Genomic DNA, 19,192 nt, shown 5'->3' on the forward strand with positions numbered 1-19,192 from the left:
TTAGCTATGAGTGCTCAAAGCACTTCAAACTGCCTTTGCCGGTCAGCTATATTTCTGCCTGAGGCATGAAATAGCATATACACCATACCCCAATAGCCTATGATCTATGGATATAATTCACAGTTAGCAGAAAACAACGGCATGTCTATATAGAGAACCCAAGGTTTAGTACAGCGATATACTGCCATGAAAAATTATCTCTAGACCTACTCATTACCTTCAAACTCAGCTAGTTTCTTTGGAATACTCCATGTACCACCTGCTCTATCACGATATATTACTTACCCATGAAGCAGGATATATTATCTGTAAAACTGAGTATTCTCCTATATCCAGAGATTAGAAAGAAAGCCAAAAAAAAGTAATATCACAAACGCCTTCCCAGGTATAGTACAGCCAACCGCAGGACAGAATCCAATAAGTCCTTGGCCCCCAAAAGCCCAGACTACGCCCGATGACCACCATAGCGCCAGCGCTAAGAATAAAAAACTGGGTCAACATGCTCACCCTGCATATATGATATTAGTGGGAATGCCGGAAAGCTTCATCGGAACTATGAGAACCTACCAGGCGAACCCAGCACAACCCGGGCAATTGAGGTCCCCACGTGTAGGCAGTGTCAGCAACGTCCAGCGCAGCGTCAGCACCGGCACCACATCCGGGGCTCTGGTAGCATCTCCGGTATCGCGAGACACAAGCTAAACAGGAGCGATACAGATGCCTTGGGAACATGTACCCGGGTTACAGTCGGTGTTGTTACGGCATCGAGGGTCTGATCCAGGCGGTATGAACACGCCGGGTCCATACTCGTCTGAATCGAGGCAGATGCCGTCGTAACAGACTCCTGGGGAGCAGTCGACGTTGGCGCGGCATTTGGTGATCTTTCGAGCCTTTACAAGACTGCGATGAGGAACTTGGGGAGGGCCTGTGGTGTAGATGCTGTTAGTATATTCGCTGTATATATTTTGAAAGGTATATGGATGTGGCTCACTCTGGCCAGCTCTAGATGGTAGGTTTTTGTTTTTGAATGGGAGGGGGATTGCAACAGGAGCAACGAGGCCGACAAGACACATAGCAATAAGGATTAAAAACTTCATCGTGACGGGGTGATGTTGAGAAAGTGATAGGAGCCTGTAGGAAAGGATCTCGATACATATATAAAAGGATGGGGGATATATTAAAACAGAAGACCAGTAGGAAGGAACTGCAGACAACAAGGTGGGGGGAAAGAGTTATTTATAGGAGCTGATAGTTCAACTGTACGCAAAGTATTAGGCGTATAACACCTGGAATTACTGATTTTATTACTGAACTACGTGAGAGGATATCGTACTCGTCCCACACCCCCTCGGGCACACCACTTACATATCCAGTCAACCGCCAGCATATCAGCTCTAGAAGAACTGCTATTATGTTGGACAAGTCCTCTTGTCCTCTCATCTTTCTGCTATATACGTATCTGTAATTATACTGATGTCTTCATTGTGGCTGAACAAGTGGACCTCTTATTCAAGCTCTAGTCGCCTTGACAGTTTGTTTTCAGGCATATTGTAGCAGTCTTGCAATCGAGAATGCGTGAATGATTTTGCTCTTTAAGTGCATCTCGGTGTTGGACAATGAGCGAACATGTAGTATGATAGCTGGTGAGAAACATCGTCCTAGTAGCATAGTCAACGAGTTTTGCTGTCGCTTCAAATGATATGAAATTTCCCAGCCGAACCTCTTATCTTCAACATACATCTTGGCAATTGAGAATATATATCTATGTAGGTATATTATATAGGTAGGGTTATATTTGCAGTTGGTAGAGTCATCAAGAGTGACTGATTATTTACGAAAAAGGTGCTCTCTGGAATAGTAGATTATATGGCTCCCGGCTGTTTGACTATTTTTGTATACCGGTTGGCGCAGAGGTAAAGAAATCGGATTGGTTACCAGCGGAGTAGGACGGGCCGCTATATATAAATAAAAAGAGAGAAAGAAAGAAAAGAATATAGGATTAAGATGACGCTCTCTGAGACTGTTTCTAGCTTAGAGTACTATGTGTCTCACATATAATGCCACCACTGCAAGTCACTAGCATGGGAGGCTTGTATTGCCGACAGAGTCAGGAGCAGCTGATGTACTCCAGAAGATACGTGATAAGTTACGCTACCCATACGTGAGCAACCGCCCGGGGAACTATGACACCATGTCGCAAGATAGTGGCCGTTGGTATGAAGTTGATGTGATACCAAGAGATATGCGTGGTATTGAATATGTGTTTTCCTGGTATATAGTCTAGCCTTTGACTAGTACTGTACAATGGTAAATGCCCATAATGTGAACGTGGCTGCTAACCAACAAAATAGCAGGCAAGACCATGATCCCATGTACGCAAGTCGCCAGGACATGCTTTTCATCTGTTCGACAACAACTTTTGACGTCGTAATTTCATGACTTCTGAAGCAACTCTAATGCAATAGTGCTTGTTTAACCAAGCCACGACATCCTCCATAGCGTGAATTCAGTGACGTGCTCTCTCGGGATCTGCATGAGACAAACTGCCTTGTGAAAAGAGATAATCCATTTTCTACACCATTGTTGACTCAACCATGGTGCTCCGCACCAGTAGGAATGGCCGCTTCAACGTCTCGATCACGTTTTCCACTACGGGCTTCCCGAGCGAGCCAGTGTAGGTTGCGTAGTCGGTGTTCCCGCATATATTTCCTTTGCTCATATGGTATCTCAAGCTTCTGCTCATCATCCCGGAACCCGTTGGTTGAGAGAGAGTGTATAGAATAACCGATAAGGACGGCGGCGATGCACCCGAGGAGGACGAGGACGACGATTGCTTCGTACTTAAGAGCCATGGTCTATGATTTATACTTTATCAGCTTCAGTTTGCACACGTTGAAGACCAGGAAAAGAACAACTCACGACTGTAAAGAGGGACTGTTATATAAGAAAGATAAAGTTGAATAAACAGGTTCAAGAGCTCCACAAATGAAATGGTATGTATATATGAATTGATTTGAAGATGAAAGAGAGACAAGAACGAGAGAATTGCTTGAATACCATTATCTCCCCCCCTTCTACTCTTATTTATACCCCTCTTCCCGTCGACGAAGGACCAAAAGAAAATCTATTCATAGCCTGACATTGTCACTAAAAGATCCATAATGTTTGGTTCATCTGGCCTGGATCTACTCCGTCTAGTATCAAATCTTGATAACGGCTTTCATTGGATGGCTTCATGAAAAAGGCTAAACCCTAAAGCGTTAGTCCAATTCTGTATGATGTCATTTGCGAGCGGGCCAATCAGAGCACAGACTAGTAGATGCCAAAAGCAACGATAGCTCGAACATCGAAATCCCCCGAGCACGTACTAGTAAGAAGAGACTAACACGAGACTTCGAATTTTTTTAGGCTAGTCGGGGCTATTCAGGCACCGACGAACATTATTGGTCACCCTGGCGTCTCGGATATCCTACTACTATTATAGTAACTGTACTTTAGGAGTTAAGATGGAAGGGGCCAAAAGCCGAGATTGATTGGGGGCCAGATCCAATTGGCATGAGGCTGGAACAGGTCATTTTGGCTCCGCATTCGTTATCAGGGGTGCGAATTGGCTATCTTGATTACCGGTGGGTTTAGCCTACCTGGAATGCCTAATCTTATGTATCCTGAGTTTTTCTTTAGCATGGATGTGTTTAGATAGGTGATACTGCGCTAACCCAATTGGGTATTTAGGGCCTGCTACCTGGTACTGTATACTCTGGTCTACAATACTTTAGCTGTTGCTCCTATGATTCTGTTGGTGAAAATTGAGAGATTGAGGACTTCTCTCTCTCTCTCTCTCTCTCTCTCTGTGTGTGTGTGTGTGTGTGTGTGTGTGTTCGTGGGTCATTTTAGCTGTTAAAGAGGCTCTATAAATGCGAAAAAGGCGATAGGGTATGTGTTTCTACGAGTTTAACAAAGGGTCAATTGAACATGTTTGCATCGCCTCAAATCTTATGAGATCGAGTTTCACTATTTACAATAATAGATCGAGGCCGGGACGACCTGCCATAGTGCATTTAGGCATATATTGCCAGCTCAAATCACCAAAGGACATGTCCTTTAAGCCAGTCGCTTGCCAAGTACAGCACCGTAGTAAATGGTAGCACCGAGACAGACTAGGTTGATCAAGCTCGAGAAGCCGTGGAGTCGGCCGAACTTCTTGTTAAGAGCTACCATCTCCTTGGAATGGGGAGGGGGGTCGTAGCTTTTCTTGCCATCACGGGTTTCTGGGCAATCAAATCAGTGCGCTTTCCCACTAGAAGGAGGCTGATGATCTTACCCTGGTGCTTTCTTTCACGCATGGTGTTAACAGTGAGAGGGCGGAGAACAACCATATTGACAAATCCAGTCACAGCAGCCGCGGCCATGGGGAGAAAGGTCTTGGGGTTCTCCAAGAGTCCGGAGATACCGAGCGGCTGTCCATTGTTGCTAGCTGTCAAAGCAACTAGCACTGGAAGTGCCGTTTGAAGTGAGAAATAAATTGGGAATGTGGCAGTCTGCAACGAAGCAAACTGGGGTCTAGGAAGGGCTCTAAAAGCTACAATCCCGGAAACGAAGGTCTATTCAGTTGAGGATTAGACTGTTCAATGGCGCTAAATGTTGCATGATCATGTTACCTGATACACTTGGACACCGAGTAGAGTGCCATAGCTGGAAATACCAATAAGCAAGGTGCTTCTGCATAGACTACGTGCCTGTAAAATACTAACCTTAGAATATGATAAGGGCGAGGGTCAATCATGGTGGGAAATGGAACAGTGAGTATGTATTGAGATCAACAACGGATGGTCCGAGGCAGTGATGTAACAGGGAAGCACTCCGCTTTTAGTATTCCGTACTGTTGACCCTCACTGTTCGTTCAGCCTCACCGCCCACATGATTGATTAGGTAAGTCGTGAATTTTTTTTTCTATAGAGTCACCAAAAGCGGATATTCGCGCCCACTTTTTTTTGTTCTTCCCCCCTCCCTAGTATTCTACTAGGGGGGCTAACTTTCAGATTTTGCAAAATGAAGTACGTTCTGGTTTCTGGAGGTAATTGCTTTCCGGTCCATGATTTTCTGTCATTCTTTTAACAGCCCTCTGCAGGTGTCATCTCCGGCGTTGGCAAGGGCATTATCGCCTCAAGCTGTGGATTGCTCTTCAAGACGGCGGGTTTGACTGTCTCTTCTATCAAGATCGACCCCTACCTTAATATCGATGCTGGTCTTATGAACGTGAGTGGCTGTAACCTTCTTTAACATCTCAATTGCCGTACAAGCTAATGGATTTCGATATAGCCTCTAGAGTTGGTGCCACCTGATTCCCCCGTATACCTGCATTCATTAACACAATAAAAAGACACGGTGAAGTGTTCGTTTGCGACGACGGTGCAGAAACAGATCTGGATCTTGGAAACTATGAACGCTATCTCGGCGTTACTCTTGGCGGTGACAACAATATCACTACCGGCAAGATCTACCACCATGTCATCACCAAGGAGCGTCGTGGAGATTACCTCGGAAAGACTGTGCAGATCGTTCCCCATCTGACGAATGAAATCCAGAACGTACGTCCCAGAGGTTTACCTAACTTGGTCAGGAAGTGCATTAACGTGACATACAGTGGGTTGAGAAGGTCGCTAAGGTTTCTGTGGATGAGTCTGGAAAGGAGCCTGACGTTTGCATCAGTAAGTATACCGGATCAAATAATGTGAATGTGTTTGCTAACTCTATATCAGTCGAAGTGAGTACAGGAAAACATCGACCGATCGTATCATAGACTAACCTAGCATTTTCAAGTTGGGCGGTACCGTTGGAGACATCGAGAGCGCACCATTCGTTGAGGCCATGGCTCAGCTCCAAAGACGAGTTGGCAAGGACAACTTCCTTCAGATCCAAGTCAGCTATGTTCCTCTAATTGGCTCGGAGCAGAAGACCAAGCCTACCCAGAGGGCCATCAGTGATGTCCGTAGTGCTGGTCTCAGACCTGATATCATTGCATGCCGCTGCGAGACGCCCCTGGAGGAGGCTACTATTCAAAAGATCGCCAATTCTTGCCAAGTGGAACGGAACCAGGTTGTTGGCGTACACAACGTCTCTACCACATATCAGGTTCCTATCCTTCTGGCACAACAGGGATTTCTCAGTACCCTCAGTGAACTCCTTAAAACTGATGTCATCCCCAAGGATCAAAAGCTTATTGACAGTGGTAAGCTCATCTGGCAGGAATGGCAGGGCTTGGCTATGAACCAACTGCATTCCCTTGAGACGGTGACGATTGCCTTGATTGGCAAATACACAAGCTTGCATGATTCATATATGAGTGTGAGCAAGGCGCTGGAACATGTGAGTTTGGCCGATCATATAGACATTGTGTCGTTGCTAATCATCAATGAAAGGCGTCCATGCATTGCCGCAAGAAGTTGAATCTGATCTGGATCGAATCGACTCATCTTGAAGATGAGCACAAGACAAACAACCCTGCGGAATACTATTCCGCGTGGCATAACTTGACCACCGCTAACGGAGTAGGTTTTCAAGCTCTTTGGCTATGTCTACCCAATACTGACATTCATAGGTTCTTGTGCCCGGTGGCTTTGGTTCGAGGGGTACGACGGGTATGGTTTTGGCCGCCCAATGGGCCCGTACCAACAACGTTCCCTACCTTGGTATTTGTCTTGGTATGCAATTGGCTGTTGTCGAGTTTGCCCGACATGTCTGCGGTATGGATAAGGCAAGCAGCGCCGAATTCGACGAGACCTGCGAACAGCCTGTTATCATATACATGCCTGAGATCGATAAGACTAAGATGGGTGGTACAATGCGTCTTGGAAAGCGGGCGACTGTGTTCCAGTCTGGTACCGAATGGTCTCGTTTACGCAAGCTGTACGGGGAGAAGCAGGAGATCTGGGAAAGACATCGCCATCGTTATGAGGTGAACCCTGAGCTTATCGGCCAGCTGGAGCAGGGTGGACTGTCCTTCATTGGAAAGGACGAGGCCGGCGAGCGTATGGAAGTCATTGAGTTGAAGGACCATAAGTGGTACGTCGGTGTACAGTTCCACCCTGAGTACCTGAGCCGAGTCCTTGCGCCTAGCAAGACCTTCTTGGGCTTCTTTGCCGCTGCGGCCGGATGCCTTGAAGAGATTACCGAGGCTTATAAGGACCGTCACGATCTCAGTTCCAAATTGCCTATGGTTTAGGATCGGTGTTTTTGCTCTTGGGGTTATATAGGATATAGAAAACGGAGATATCATACCATATTATAGACATAGTACAATGAAATAACATTTATAAAATAAGGCTCATTTATAACTACTACCCATATAGCGGTGCTTTACGCTTGAATATTCGATGCTTTCATAATGCCACGCGCGGTTGTGTGCTGAACTTGCTCTTTCCACGCACTTTCCCATGCCATGATGTCATGTGCCTTCGCGTCCCGCCTTCACCCAAAAAGGAAATATCACGCGTCTGCCTGGCCATCGTGTCGCCTAGCGGAAGGTGCCTTGTGCCTTATACATCTAGTTTAAATGTCGACCTCTCTTGGGTAACCTCAAGGTTTAGACCGCACTACATTTACAATGGCAGACAAGGAAGCAACTGTGTATATTGTGGACGTTGGGAAGTCCATGGGAGAATGTCGCAATGACCGATCAGTGACTGATCTTGAATGGGCCATGCAATATGTCTGGGATCGCATTACAGGAACAGTGAGTGGTTCTCACCGTAATTGAGCTACAATCGTTATATAACTTGTCTAACTCCAAATTAGGTGGCCACTGGCCGCAAAACGGCCATGATGGGTGTGATCGGACTCAGTACAGATGGTGGGTATACTTCTGAATACTGTATGCGGCCCATACACTGACCCAAAGAATAGAAACGGCCAACGAACTTGAAGAAGACGTGCATTTCTCTCACATCTCAGTTCTGTCGAACATCAAACAGTATGTTTTCCCCAATATGATAAATTGGCTCCTGCGCCAAACTGACAGGACGTCAAAAAGGTTTCTTATGCCGGACATTCGGAAACTGGAGGATGAATTGAAACCAAGCAAAACGGACAAGGGAGACGGTAAGCTTTTTTGTAAACCATTGGACTTTGTCATCTATTTACTAAACATTGTTCTCTAGCTATTTCCGCTATTATCTTGGCTATTCAGATGATCATCACGCACTGCAAGAAGTTGAAGTACAGGCGTAAGATCGTTTTGGTCACTAACGGACAGGGGCGCATGAGTGATGAGGACCTGGACGAGATAGTGAAAAAGGTCAAGGAGGATAACATCGAACTTGTTATTATGTTAGTGATTTGCTACAAAAAAGCAACGGGACAAAAGCTAACTATGAGTAGGGGGATTGATTTCGATGACCCTGAGTACGGTTACAAAGAAGAAGGCAAAGACCCTCGCAAGGTAGCGATATCTCCCGCGCCGCTTGATCTTTATCATCTAACAACAGAAACAAGGCTGAGAATGAAACTCTCTTGCGTACCCTCGTGGAAGATTGCGATGGAGTCTATGGAACATTCGAACAGGCTGTAGCTGAACTGGATATCCCCCGTGTCAAGTCTGTCAGGTCAATGGCAAGCTTTAAAGGATATCTTCAACTAGGTAACCCAGAGGAGTATGACTCCGCGCTCCGTATTCCTGTTGAACGGTACTATCGGACTTACCCGGCCAAACCCCCGACCGCAAGTTCTTTTGTCCTGCGCTCAGAGCCTGAAGCTGGACAAGAAGAGGCAGAGTCATCCGGGGCTGCCCAAAAAGGGGACCAGTCTGGGGATGCCGGACTCATAACGGTGAGAACGATGAGAACATATCAAGTTGAGGACAAAAGTGCACCGGGTGGGAAAATCGACGTCGAACGAGATGACCTCGCCAAAGGATATGAGTATGGACGGACAGCAGTTCACATAAGCGAGACTGATGAGAATATCACGATTCTTGATACATTCGCAGGGCTGGAATTGATGGGCTTCATCCAGAATGACCAGGTATGTCTTGCTGAAGTTGCCTAGGTGCATGCGCTAAGACACGACAATAGTATGAACGTTATATGCACATGTCCAGCACAAACATCATAATTGCACAACGAGCCAACGACAAAGCATCTCTTGCCATTTCATCCTTTATACACGCGCTTTTTGAGCTAGAATGCTATGCCGTTGCTCGTTTAGTTGTGAAAGAGAACAAGGCGCCGGTTATAGTCTTGCTGGCGCCCTCGATCGAGCCTGATTATGAATGCCTGCTCGAAGTTCAGCTACCATTCGCTGAAGATGTCCGAACGTATCGCTTCCCTGCTCTGGATAAGGTGGTAACTGTTTCTGGAAAGGTTGTGACGCAACACCGGAATCTTCCCAGTGATGATTTGCTCGATGTGATGGGCAAGTATGTGAACAGTATGGAGCTTGTCGACACAGATGAGGATGGGTAAGCATATGCCTCAATAATTCCAAATATCTTCTGACGTACAAAACCAGGAATTCGGTGGGGACTTTCCCTATCGACGACTCCTACTCACCTGTTTTGCACCGGATTGACAACGCCATCCGTGCTCGAGCTATACATCCAGACCAGCCCATACTTCCTCCATCAGAAATACTGACCAAATATTCACACCCGCGAGAGGATCTCATCCAGAAATCGCAGAAACACCTAGAGAAATTGATCGAGATAGCCGATGTTAAGAAGGGTTGGGCCAACTTCCCAAACAAAAGACGGCTGTCAGGTTGCTAATCTTGTTACTAGTTCCTCCCAAAGCAAAGGGTCGCAAGCGCACCCGTGAAACCGAAAAGCCGCTTTCTGGACTCGACGTCGATGCCCTGCTTCATCATGAAAAGCGCGCCAAGATCTCTTCCAACAATGCCATTCCCGAGTTCAAGCAAACTCTCGCACAAGCGGAGAATATCGAGGCCATCAAAGACGCCACAAAACAGATGATGGTCATCATTGAAGATCAGATCAAACATAGTCTCGGTGATGCTAACTACGACCGGGTTGTTGAAGCGCTGGGAACGATGCGTGATGAGTTGGTGTCGTACGAAGAGCCTGTCTCGTACAATGACTTCCTGGGCCAGCTCAAAGATAAGTTGTTGCAGGAGAAGCTTGGAGGAGACCGACAAGAGCTGTGGTGGCTTATTCGACGAAACAAGCTGGGACTTGTTACTCAGCGCGAGTCGGACCAATCTAGGGTCACCGATGCGGAGGCCAAAGAAGTAAGTTTCATTAACTTGAAGGAATGACCTAGACTAAGTGTGGTTTACAGTTCATGTCCGCAAAGTGAGTGTTGAGCAGGAGGTTCCAGATTGAGCTGGACGACAACCGATATGACTAGTGAACGATATCATTATAATAATACCATAACTCCCATTTCAAAACCCATGCTCGCTAGAATAGATCAAGCAGGCCAAAGCGTAGGAGGCCTGTAGAACGCTCCAAATGGCACGAAGTGATACAGGGGCATCGCCCCGACTAGGAAATCTTCCCTATCCTCTTCTTTCCAATATCGATCTTGCGGTGTACCCTATGAAGAATCATTAGTCAAAGAAGAACGGCCAACCACATAAGGGAAACTGGAGCAACTGCGCATACCGTTCAGCATCCTCATTAGCTATCGACAGAAGGGCATTCTGAATCTCCACCTCCTCATTGATAGCAATGCCCAGTTCCTTCTGCCTTCGTATAATCTTCAACAACTCCTCCACACTCTGATCCTGATCATCCATCGTCTGCCTCTGCAACTGCAGCACTCCCTGGTTATCCAGTTCCCGCGTCCTCTCCGTCTCCTTCCCCAACACCCTCCCCGACCTCGCGGGCTTCCTACTCGCGTTCCCAACCAACGCCTCTTTATCCTGCACCGAAGCCACCGCATTATCCACCCGACTCTTAGCCGCCATAGCATTCAACAAATCCTCCAACCCATCCTTCTCCTTCCGCGCATTAATAAGAAGATCCTTCCTCCGCCGCAGCTCCCCATCTCCCAACGAGCTATCCCCTCCCCTCCGACCAGGACTCTGCGCGCGATTCGCCGTCTCACCCATAACCTTCAACCCAGCCTCCAACGCCGCAATCAGGCTCCCCGCCCTGACAAGGCTACTCTTCGCGCGCGCCGAACTCTCATGCTGCTTTTGCGGCGTGGTCTCCTGATCCCGCCGCGTCAAATGCAACCTCGCATCATGCAAATGCGACTTCATGTCGCGATACACATCCAGCCACAGCGTCGGATCGGTGATAGGATTATTCGCGCCACCCGCACCGCTCCCCGGGTCGGTAATGGCCGCATGGAGTCTGGTCGAGGTATGCGAAGCGTTGGCGGCCGAGGGCAGATTCAGGAACGCGCGCCAGGCGGGCGAGTTGCGCCACCGGGCATCATCTGCATCGTTTATGGCCTGGAGATAAGCTTCTAGGGCCTGGCGGCGGGTTTCGCGGAGCGAGGCGTTGGAGACGGTATTTTTGAACCAGGTTTTGGACGGTAGCGGCGCGGGTGGCTCGGCGTTGGTTTGCGTCACCAGGGTCTGGTGGAAGGTGAGGAATTCGGAGTAGCGCTTTGCGATCGTGAAGGAGCGGAGCGGCAGGCGGAGCGTTAGGTTGTAGACAGTGTAGGGAGGAGAGGTTGGGGAGAGACTGGTTGTTGGGATGGTGATTTCGAGGTTTGGGGACATTGTTATTTTGGCGTTGTGGCCATGGGTTTTCTTTGTTGGTCAACTATCGTGTTTGGGAGGGATTCGTGGGTTGTGAGGAGGTTGTCGCCATGGATTTGGGGGTGGATGATGTGGTTTAGGGGCAGAATGACGAGGGTGAAGGAAGTAAAGGAATGACTGATAAGCTTGTCAGTCACCGGACGGAGTCGAACTTATTTTACGCCTTACTGCCATGACGCAAGGCTCACCGGTCTTACTGACTCAGGCAGACATTGTGCGTAGTTTACTGCTATTGAGTACGATAGTTTGTATTATGGATTTATTCCCTTTTTTAACAGTGAACGGCGATTGATTGGGGTATCTGATGCAGTTTGGTTTCGCCTTCCACTGATAAGCGCTGATTAACTAAACGATTGTCGGCCAGGACACACAGGCCACCGACTATTTCTATAAGAATTATGGACCCAGGATAATCAACTTTTCAAACCAATCTCGTCAAGTCGGTCCAGGGCTCTCGGGCCGAGAGTAAATCGCGCTGGCCGTAGTACTCCCCGACCACTGTTATGATCATATCCAGCATGGCCCGGGTTTGCATGGCGACTTCGACGGCATTCTCCTCGGTCTTAGTCTCGTCCTCCTGAGCATCGGGTTCGGTCGATTTAGATTCATCGACTTGCTCAATCTTAGCCTGTAGCTGTGCTTTGGCCATTTCTATCTCTTCGGCAGGAGGCTCTTGTTCCGCGTCCGGCATGTCGTAGTCGAGAGATTCGCCAGTAGGATCACTGGGCGCCTCCACATTGTCTTTCGTTTCTTCTTCCGCATGAGGCAGATCCTCGGCTGGATTCTCGTCATCCGACTCTCCACTCGACACATTCCCATCCGCCCCAGCCGAGCGCTTCTTCTCATCCTCCTCGCGCATTTTCCGCAAGATCTTAGCGGCACGTTTTCCCAAGTCCCGAATCTCGCCCACCTCCTCAGACGCCAGCTGCCCAACATCGCGACACTTGCCCAGTAAACCCCAAGCCCAGGCCCCGATCCGTCGAACCCGCTCCGCATCTCCACTCCTGATATTCTCCGACATTAGCTTCGCCATAACCTCCAGCACCCCCAACACACTCTCCATATCCATACACGCTAGCTGCACTGTCTGCGGGTCCGCCGCCAGCAAGAGACGCCGCCACTCCTTGCGCGCGTCTCTCGAGCGTCGCGGCAGACTTATCGGATGCGACTCGTCCAGCGCCGCTATAGCGGTCGACGGCGGCGTGCATTTTAATATAGACCGGAGGAGCAAGAACCGGTGGTGTAGAAGGTTGTAATAGCCCGACTGCGCATCCGATTGCGCTGGTTCGGCGGTATCCGGTTGTGCCGTCGGGGTAGTTGACGGGGCCGCGACATACACCCCATCTCTGTAGATGCCTTCCTGCGCGATATCCGTCTTCTTGTTCTCTTCTTCGGGTTGAGGTTCGCTGGAGTCCTTTTCGGCTTCACTCTGTTTGGTTTCTTCGACGGGCGGATCTGTGGGTTGAGGCGCGGTAAACAGGAAGGGTAGTGAATTAGCTTCTGACCTATTATTTCCACAGTATGGCCCGTATTAGCTCCAGAATCGAAATAGGATAGGATCGCATTCATCGCGGGCTGCCAGAAGCAAATACACGCAGGCGTTTAGCAAGCGGGAAAATAGCAAAAGGAATGGTGATAATCAAACAAAGGGAGAGTGGTGTGGGCTTACCGGACCATGCGAAGATATTCTATGCCGTCCTCTGCTGGACCGTAGAATAGTTCATCGTCGGCGGCGGTGTCGAGGCCGGGAAAAGCGCTCTTCTGTCCGTAGATCGGGTGGTTCCGAGGCCGTTCGTACGGAGTTACGGTTGGTGCCATCTCGTCTTCATCTTCTTCGTCTGCGTAAGAAGGACGGGATCGCTTGGCATAGGGGTTCCCGCCAGTCAGAGAACTGGGCTGTTTGCGCTTATCGGGTATGCTGGACATGACCTTTGGTGAGAATGAGGGAAGAAAGTGTTTGGAAGTGGTTCCTGGACTGGACTAAAAAAGAAGTTTGGGAGGTCCCACCGGGAGCTTGGGCCACCTCTAAAATGTCACTCCTATATGTATGTACAGTATTTCAATGCATTTGGCTGATTCTACCACCTACACAAACGAATTTTACAGCTGTAAACGTGCTCATATATAACATGTCGGTCTCATGATCCCATTATCTTTTGTTTTTATCTCATGCAGGTATAAAGTACTCTTGGTCGTCTATACCAATCCTGTTTCAACCCGACTAGATGCTTATGGGCGCAGACGCTGGGGGTCACGGGGGAACAAGGTCGCCAAACGGACGTTAGGCAGACCCAGGAAGAACATGACAATACGGTTCAGACCAAGACCGCCACCGGCGTGGGGAGGACAGCCTTGGCGGAAAGCATTCAGGTAGTCCTCGAAGCCTCCTGGTCGGGGTTGATGCCCTTGGCGCGCATCGACTCAATCAGCTCGTTGACGTCGTTAATACGCTGGGCACCGGACATGATCTCCTCGCCACGCATGAAGAAGTCATACGAGTTGGAGAAGCGGGCATCCTTGGGGTCGGCCTTGGTGTAGAAGGGGCGCACGGCCATGGGGAACTTGTCCAGGACGTAGAAATCGGTGTCGTACTTCTCACGAATGATCTGACCAAGCTGCTTCTCCATAGCAGTGCTGAAGTCGTTCTCGAATCGCTCCTGCTCGGAGACGTCGACACCAGCCTCCTTCAACATAGCGAGACCGTCCATGTAGTTCAAGCGCAGGGCCTTGCCGTCCTTGGGGAGCTTGAAATCGCCAGCCTTGGGGTAGGACTTCTGGATGACAGCGATCTGGTCCTTGTAGCGCTCCTTAAGCTGAGTAAGAATGAAGACGAGAAGGTCTTCGGCGAAATCCAAGACCTCATGGTAGTGGCCGTTGAAGGTCTTCTCGAAATCGAGACCGGAGAACTAAATGGATTCAGTTAGCAATGTTAAGAAGATCCATATCAGGCGTTGTTGCCGCCATACCTCAGTCAAATGTCTGTGGGTGTTGCTGTCCTCCGCACGGAAAACGGGAGCAATCTCGAACACGCTTTCCATGTCACCAGCGATACACATCTGCTTGTACAGCTGTGGGCTCTGTGCCAAGTATCCGTTCCTCTTGAAGTACTTGACCTCGAAAACGTTGCTACCACCTTCCGTAGCGGAAGAAACCAGCTTAGGAGTGAAGATCCACCTCGAACCGCTCTTGATCATGTATTCGGCGAACAGCTCTGCAACGCCGCTGGAAATCCAAGTAATAGCCTGGCTAGTCTCGGTCTGCAGATCGAGGACACGGTTGTCGAGACGGGTCTTAAGAGTGACGATGGGGGCGCCATCAGCATCAACCTGGGGGCCCTCCTCGGTGGTCTCTGGAGGCGGTCTCTCGGCATCCTTGACCTGCATAGGAAGCTGTTGAGCAGCCTCAGCAATGGTGTAGACCTTGCGGATGTGCAATTCATGGTTGCTGAGAGTAGCCGAGGCAATGGGAACCTGGGGCTTCTTGACGATACCAGTAACCTGGACAATGGAGTTGACGTTCAATCCACCGGTGTACTTGACCATCTGTCTCGAGATAGGCTCCGCGGCGGCAATAACAGCCTGCACCTTCTTGCCCTGCTGTCTGAGCATCAGGAAGGCCAGCTTAGCACTCTGGACACGGGCATTGTCAACACGAGCGACCACGGTGATCTCCTTCTCATATTGGTCATCGGTAATGTCATTGAACTTGGTGGTGGGGAGGACGTCTTCGGATTCGGGGATCTTGCCGTAGAGATCCTTTGCGGTGTCGTTGGCCTCAGCGGCAGCGGCCTGAGCCTTCTCTTGGGCGGCGCGCGCAGCAGCTTTCTCGGCTTTGGCCTTCTCCTTTGCGGCCTTCTTCGCAGCGTTCTTGCTGGCGCTCTTGCTCTGCTCCGCACCCTCCGCGGGGGCCGCGGCGGGGGTCTCCTCGGGCTTAGGGCGAGTGGGCAATTCGGAATCCGCCATGGTTAGTTGCGCGAATCGTTCCTTGAGAAAGAAGGCAATAAGGGGAAGTCAACAATCAACCGATGACGGCGTTGAGCTTTGCAACTCAATCAATACTTTGAGTCACCCCACCGCATGGAGACAGCCCTAAGCCCTATGAGGGGCTGTGTCACATGATTTGGGCCGTCGGGTTTGCGCCTCAGGCACTGCATTATGCGGAGTACAGCTACCAGCCCTAATTCTTAGAGTTTTGTCGAATTTCGAAGTTCTATACACGAGCAGTATGTAAAGTCAGCCTCTGGTATTGATCTATTTATCGAATGGCCGAACAAAAGAGGAAGATAAGAGATATAATAGTCTCAAATCTCATTGGCAAAAACTGATTAAACGGATGGATTGTTATGGTATCTATATGCATTCAACAGTATGAAAGGTTTCAAGTAGGTTTAAGGAAGACCAGTCGACGATCCTGTCTATATGCTAAGGCATCTACTGCTGCTGCATTAGCCTATAAATCGAGGTTCACGAAAACATGATCGCCTCCGCATGATGTCTTTAAAACTACCACCTAGAGGACTTCAAGCCATATTCGACAGCCTTTTTGACATCATCGTGGATGGACTCCGGCGTCCATGTTGGTTCCCCTCCACGATAGACTCCAGTCCGCACGAGGAGCGAGTGCCAATTACTGCCATAAGGACTCCTGTATGTATTGGCGCCCTGGATATCGGATTCCGGGTTGTCTCCGATCATGTATACGTTTCGTAGAGGGATGTTGGCCTCTGCACCAAAAGCGCGGGAGCGGTTCCGCAGTAGTTGGTTCTCTGCAAACTCATAAGTACCCTGGTACGGTTTTCCGATAACCGTTTTCTTCAACTCAACGCCTTTGCTCGGGCCACCAGTCGTTGCAGCCCAGGTGCCTTCCAACGCTTCCCGGAATCCACCCTGGCCGAGACGCGGGAGATAATAGGCTGCAGCCCACCACAAATCGGGGTTTGAGAAGTAGAGATGTGGCTGACCATCCTGCTGGTAACCTCGGTTTGGCAAGTCAGACCGTCCGTTCTTCTCCGAGAGAGTTCCGAGGACACCCTGAGATGAGAGCAGGAAATCCATGATCACTTGTGCATCCAGAGCCCAATCACGGGGGTCATTGTAAACAAAAATGGCGTCAACCTTGAGGCCCTTGGTCGGGTCTTTAGGGTCCTGGGGGTTCGGCAGTGGCCTCGCAAATGATTTATAGTAGTCCTTGAACACATTCGAGAAAGGCCAAATGGTTGGATTGGCCATGATGATGTCGCCGGGTGTGATCACGTTTTTGAAGCCGTACCTGGGGGTTGTGTCAAAACTGCGCCTTGTCGCGAATGTTACTCCGGTGCATGCAAGTATCGTACCTCTCTGCAACTTGTCGGCAGCGGTCGCCATCACCTCCGACTACTAGCACGCACTTGTTTTCGAGAGAACTCTGCTCGTCCGGTCCGCGTACGAGCTCCGCGAAAGGGGAATGGCTCTGGACGATTACCGAGGGATCCAACGGCAACTGGAGTTTTTCACTGATTTCGGCCACTCTCTCCGTCTCATGTTTCCCACCGCCATTTGTCAAAAGAATGAAGGGGATTCCCTGTTCCTTGAGGAGAGCTAATGACTCCGCAGCGCCGGGGATGGGCTTGGAGGATCTGAGAAGGACGCCGTCGATACTGGTCACACAATTAGACATTGAAGCCGAGGCAGAGCTCAGAGGCACAGTATACCTACTCGAAGGCAAAGGCAAAGTCTGGGACCCGAGGCGGGGAGCTGGTTGTCGTTTGAATGAACTGGCGACCTGCACCGGTCTCTACGAAGGAACGAGTGGCTGCGCGGTGGAGCAGACCGAAGGACCGGCAAAGCCCTTGGGGCCGCATTCTGAACAATAATCTAAGAGATTGAGTGGTGGAAAGAGGGTAATATAGTTTCGATGAGGAGGAGGAGGAGGCGTGGAAACAAGACCGATGGGGATGCGGAGGAGTTGTTTACTGGTCACGACTGGTCGGCAATTTATCTTAACTCCTTATCGGCGGCCCCATGATATCATTTCTCCCGCAACAGAAACGCAAAAAATAAAGCATACTATTTCTTTAGTCGATCCCACACCGACTCCACTTCCACCACAAAGATCGGCTGCAGACAACCTTACCATGGAAATCAGCGATCTGAACGCCCCCGATGCACCCCTCTCGCCATATTCATCTTCCCACGGAAGTAGTCGTGCAGATCGTTTCTTACGTCGATGGGAATGAGCTCGATCGCCAACGGACTCTCCATGCCTGCTGTTTGGTATCACGCCAATGGTACTCCGCCGCCATCGCATACCTCTATGAAAGGCCTCGGGTAGATTCTGGAATCTCCTTCAGGAGGTTCACAGACACCATCAGTCCGCCGATCAATGTCCGGAAGAACAAACTGAATCTCGGCAGTTTCGTACATCGATTAAACCTAAGTCACCTCGTCCACCATAGCTCCAACAGCCTCACAGCGAGGCTACTGGGCCGAGTCAAGGAGAATCTAGAAGTATTCGTCGCTCCAACCCTAACATTCTCGTACGTATACCTGTGCATGCAAGCTATGTATGAATACGAAGATAACTAACACTCCACCGCAGCATAAGCAGCCTCCCAGCGCTATCAAAATGCACCAACCTTCGAAACCTCGACCTCGCACTTGTCCACGAAGCAATCCCCTTCCCCAACCTCAAACAGGCTATCAGCCGCCTCCACAAACTCGTCACCCTTCGCCTCCCACAATCAATCATCCTGACCGACCCCGAATCTACTAAAGTACCATGGCCCCCCTCCCTCCACCGTCTCCAGATAAGCGGACGCTTCAACCCCCTCCTGATCCCCACCTTCTCCTGGCCCCCCGCGCTCACCAGCCTAGCACTAAAAAATTGCTCCGACCTCTCCGTCTCAAACCTGAGCAGCCTTATGAGTAGTCCGCAACTAGGCGAAAGCCTCCAACGTCTCACCATCTCCGGCTCAAACCGCGGTCTAACTCCGGAATCCATCAACGCCATACCCGCTTTTCTACCCAAGCTGAACTTCCTAAGTGTACCGGGCGACATGGTGGAAGACTCGTTTTTCATCATCCTATGCCATGTGTTCCCGCCATTGGCGTTAGAAGTACTAGAATTCGGGTTTCCGTGCGTGGACTTTAAGTTGAATTTCGAGACGAAGACGCTGATATGTGCCCTCGACACGGGACTGGCAAGTCTTCGCTCTGTCGGGTTCGTAGAGGATCTGGTCCCGGACGAACGCCAGGAAGAAGATGTGGAGATTGACAACGCTCTCCAGGAACGGGACAAGCGGCGTGGTTCTCAGTCTGGGGCAGAGAGTCAGGATGATGAGGAGCAGGCGGGCGTCTACTATATTTGATTTTATTCATGCATTGCACTATATGCATATATGTCCAGCTACGATTAATGACTAGACCAAAACAAAAGCTTCTTTCTATTCACCGTTTTGAAAGACCGCTGCCTGAAGGCGTCTTTTCAGATA

General features: G+C 49.5%; 7 protein-coding genes across 7 annotated transcripts; 2 read left to right on the forward strand and 5 right to left on the reverse strand.

Moving 5' to 3' along the window:
• Nucleotides 1-4,101: 4,101 nt before the first annotated feature.
• ABOM_011156 (DUF4149 domain-containing protein) lies at nucleotides 4,102-4,783 on the reverse strand (the record flags this gene model as incomplete). Its single annotated transcript, XM_022538284.1, has 4 exons — nucleotides 4,102-4,268; nucleotides 4,322-4,601; nucleotides 4,659-4,692; nucleotides 4,752-4,783. The coding sequence occupies 4 exons, from the start codon at nucleotides 4,781-4,783 to the stop codon at nucleotides 4,102-4,104; spliced, it is 513 nt and encodes a 170-aa protein (XP_022383549.1).
• A 266-nt stretch (nucleotides 4,784-5,049) lies between these two features.
• On the forward strand, nucleotides 5,050-10,307 carry ABOM_011157 (ATP-dependent DNA helicase II subunit 2; the record flags this gene model as incomplete). Its single annotated transcript, XM_022538285.1, has 19 exons — nucleotides 5,050-5,074; nucleotides 5,129-5,256; nucleotides 5,320-5,327; nucleotides 5,381-5,588; nucleotides 5,645-5,764; nucleotides 5,821-6,366; nucleotides 6,420-6,548; nucleotides 6,599-7,199; nucleotides 7,587-7,732; nucleotides 7,795-7,849; nucleotides 7,903-7,969; nucleotides 8,030-8,097; nucleotides 8,157-8,325; nucleotides 8,377-8,437; nucleotides 8,491-9,018; nucleotides 9,069-9,454; nucleotides 9,505-9,716; nucleotides 9,773-10,239; nucleotides 10,290-10,307. 19 exons carry the CDS (start codon nucleotides 5,050-5,052, stop codon nucleotides 10,305-10,307), a joined length of 3,942 nt encoding a protein of 1,313 aa, XP_022383548.1.
• A 188-nt stretch (nucleotides 10,308-10,495) lies between these two features.
• Nucleotides 10,496-11,685, reverse strand: ABOM_011158 (Qc-SNARE protein; the record flags this gene model as incomplete). The annotated part of the gene is made up of 2 exons (XM_022538286.1): nucleotides 10,496-10,547; nucleotides 10,616-11,685. The coding sequence occupies 2 exons, from the start codon at nucleotides 11,683-11,685 to the stop codon at nucleotides 10,496-10,498; spliced, it is 1,122 nt and encodes a 373-aa protein (XP_022383557.1).
• Nucleotides 11,686-12,145: 460 nt separating this feature from the next.
• On the reverse strand, nucleotides 12,146-13,650 carry ABOM_011159 (uncharacterized protein; the record flags this gene model as incomplete). The annotated part of the gene is made up of 2 exons (XM_022538287.1): nucleotides 12,146-13,229; nucleotides 13,394-13,650. The coding sequence occupies 2 exons, from the start codon at nucleotides 13,648-13,650 to the stop codon at nucleotides 12,146-12,148; spliced, it is 1,341 nt and encodes a 446-aa protein (XP_022383556.1).
• Nucleotides 13,651-14,090: 440 nt separating this feature from the next.
• Nucleotides 14,091-15,686, reverse strand: dps1 (putative aspartyl-tRNA synthetase Dps1; the record flags this gene model as incomplete). Its single annotated transcript, XM_022538288.1, has 2 exons — nucleotides 14,091-14,630; nucleotides 14,691-15,686. The coding sequence occupies 2 exons, from the start codon at nucleotides 15,684-15,686 to the stop codon at nucleotides 14,091-14,093; spliced, it is 1,536 nt and encodes a 511-aa protein (XP_022383564.1).
• A 540-nt stretch (nucleotides 15,687-16,226) lies between these two features.
• ABOM_011161 (putative HAD superfamily hydrolase) lies at nucleotides 16,227-17,563 on the reverse strand (the record flags this gene model as incomplete). The annotated part of the gene is made up of 3 exons (XM_022538289.1): nucleotides 16,227-16,992; nucleotides 17,057-17,359; nucleotides 17,418-17,563. The coding sequence occupies 3 exons, from the start codon at nucleotides 17,561-17,563 to the stop codon at nucleotides 16,227-16,229; spliced, it is 1,215 nt and encodes a 404-aa protein (XP_022383565.1).
• A 301-nt stretch (nucleotides 17,564-17,864) lies between these two features.
• On the forward strand, nucleotides 17,865-19,069 carry ABOM_011162 (F-box domain protein; the record flags this gene model as incomplete). Its single annotated transcript, XM_022538290.1, has 2 exons — nucleotides 17,865-18,238; nucleotides 18,301-19,069. 2 exons carry the CDS (start codon nucleotides 17,865-17,867, stop codon nucleotides 19,067-19,069), a joined length of 1,143 nt encoding a protein of 380 aa, XP_022383562.1.
• Nucleotides 19,070-19,192: the final 123 nt, after the last annotated feature.

The sequence above is a fragment of the Aspergillus bombycis genome (assembly GCF_001792695.1).
Source record: "Aspergillus bombycis strain NRRL26010 chromosome Unknown contig00174, whole genome shotgun sequence".
Taxonomy (NCBI): Eukaryota; Fungi; Ascomycota; class Eurotiomycetes; order Eurotiales; family Aspergillaceae; genus Aspergillus; species Aspergillus bombycis.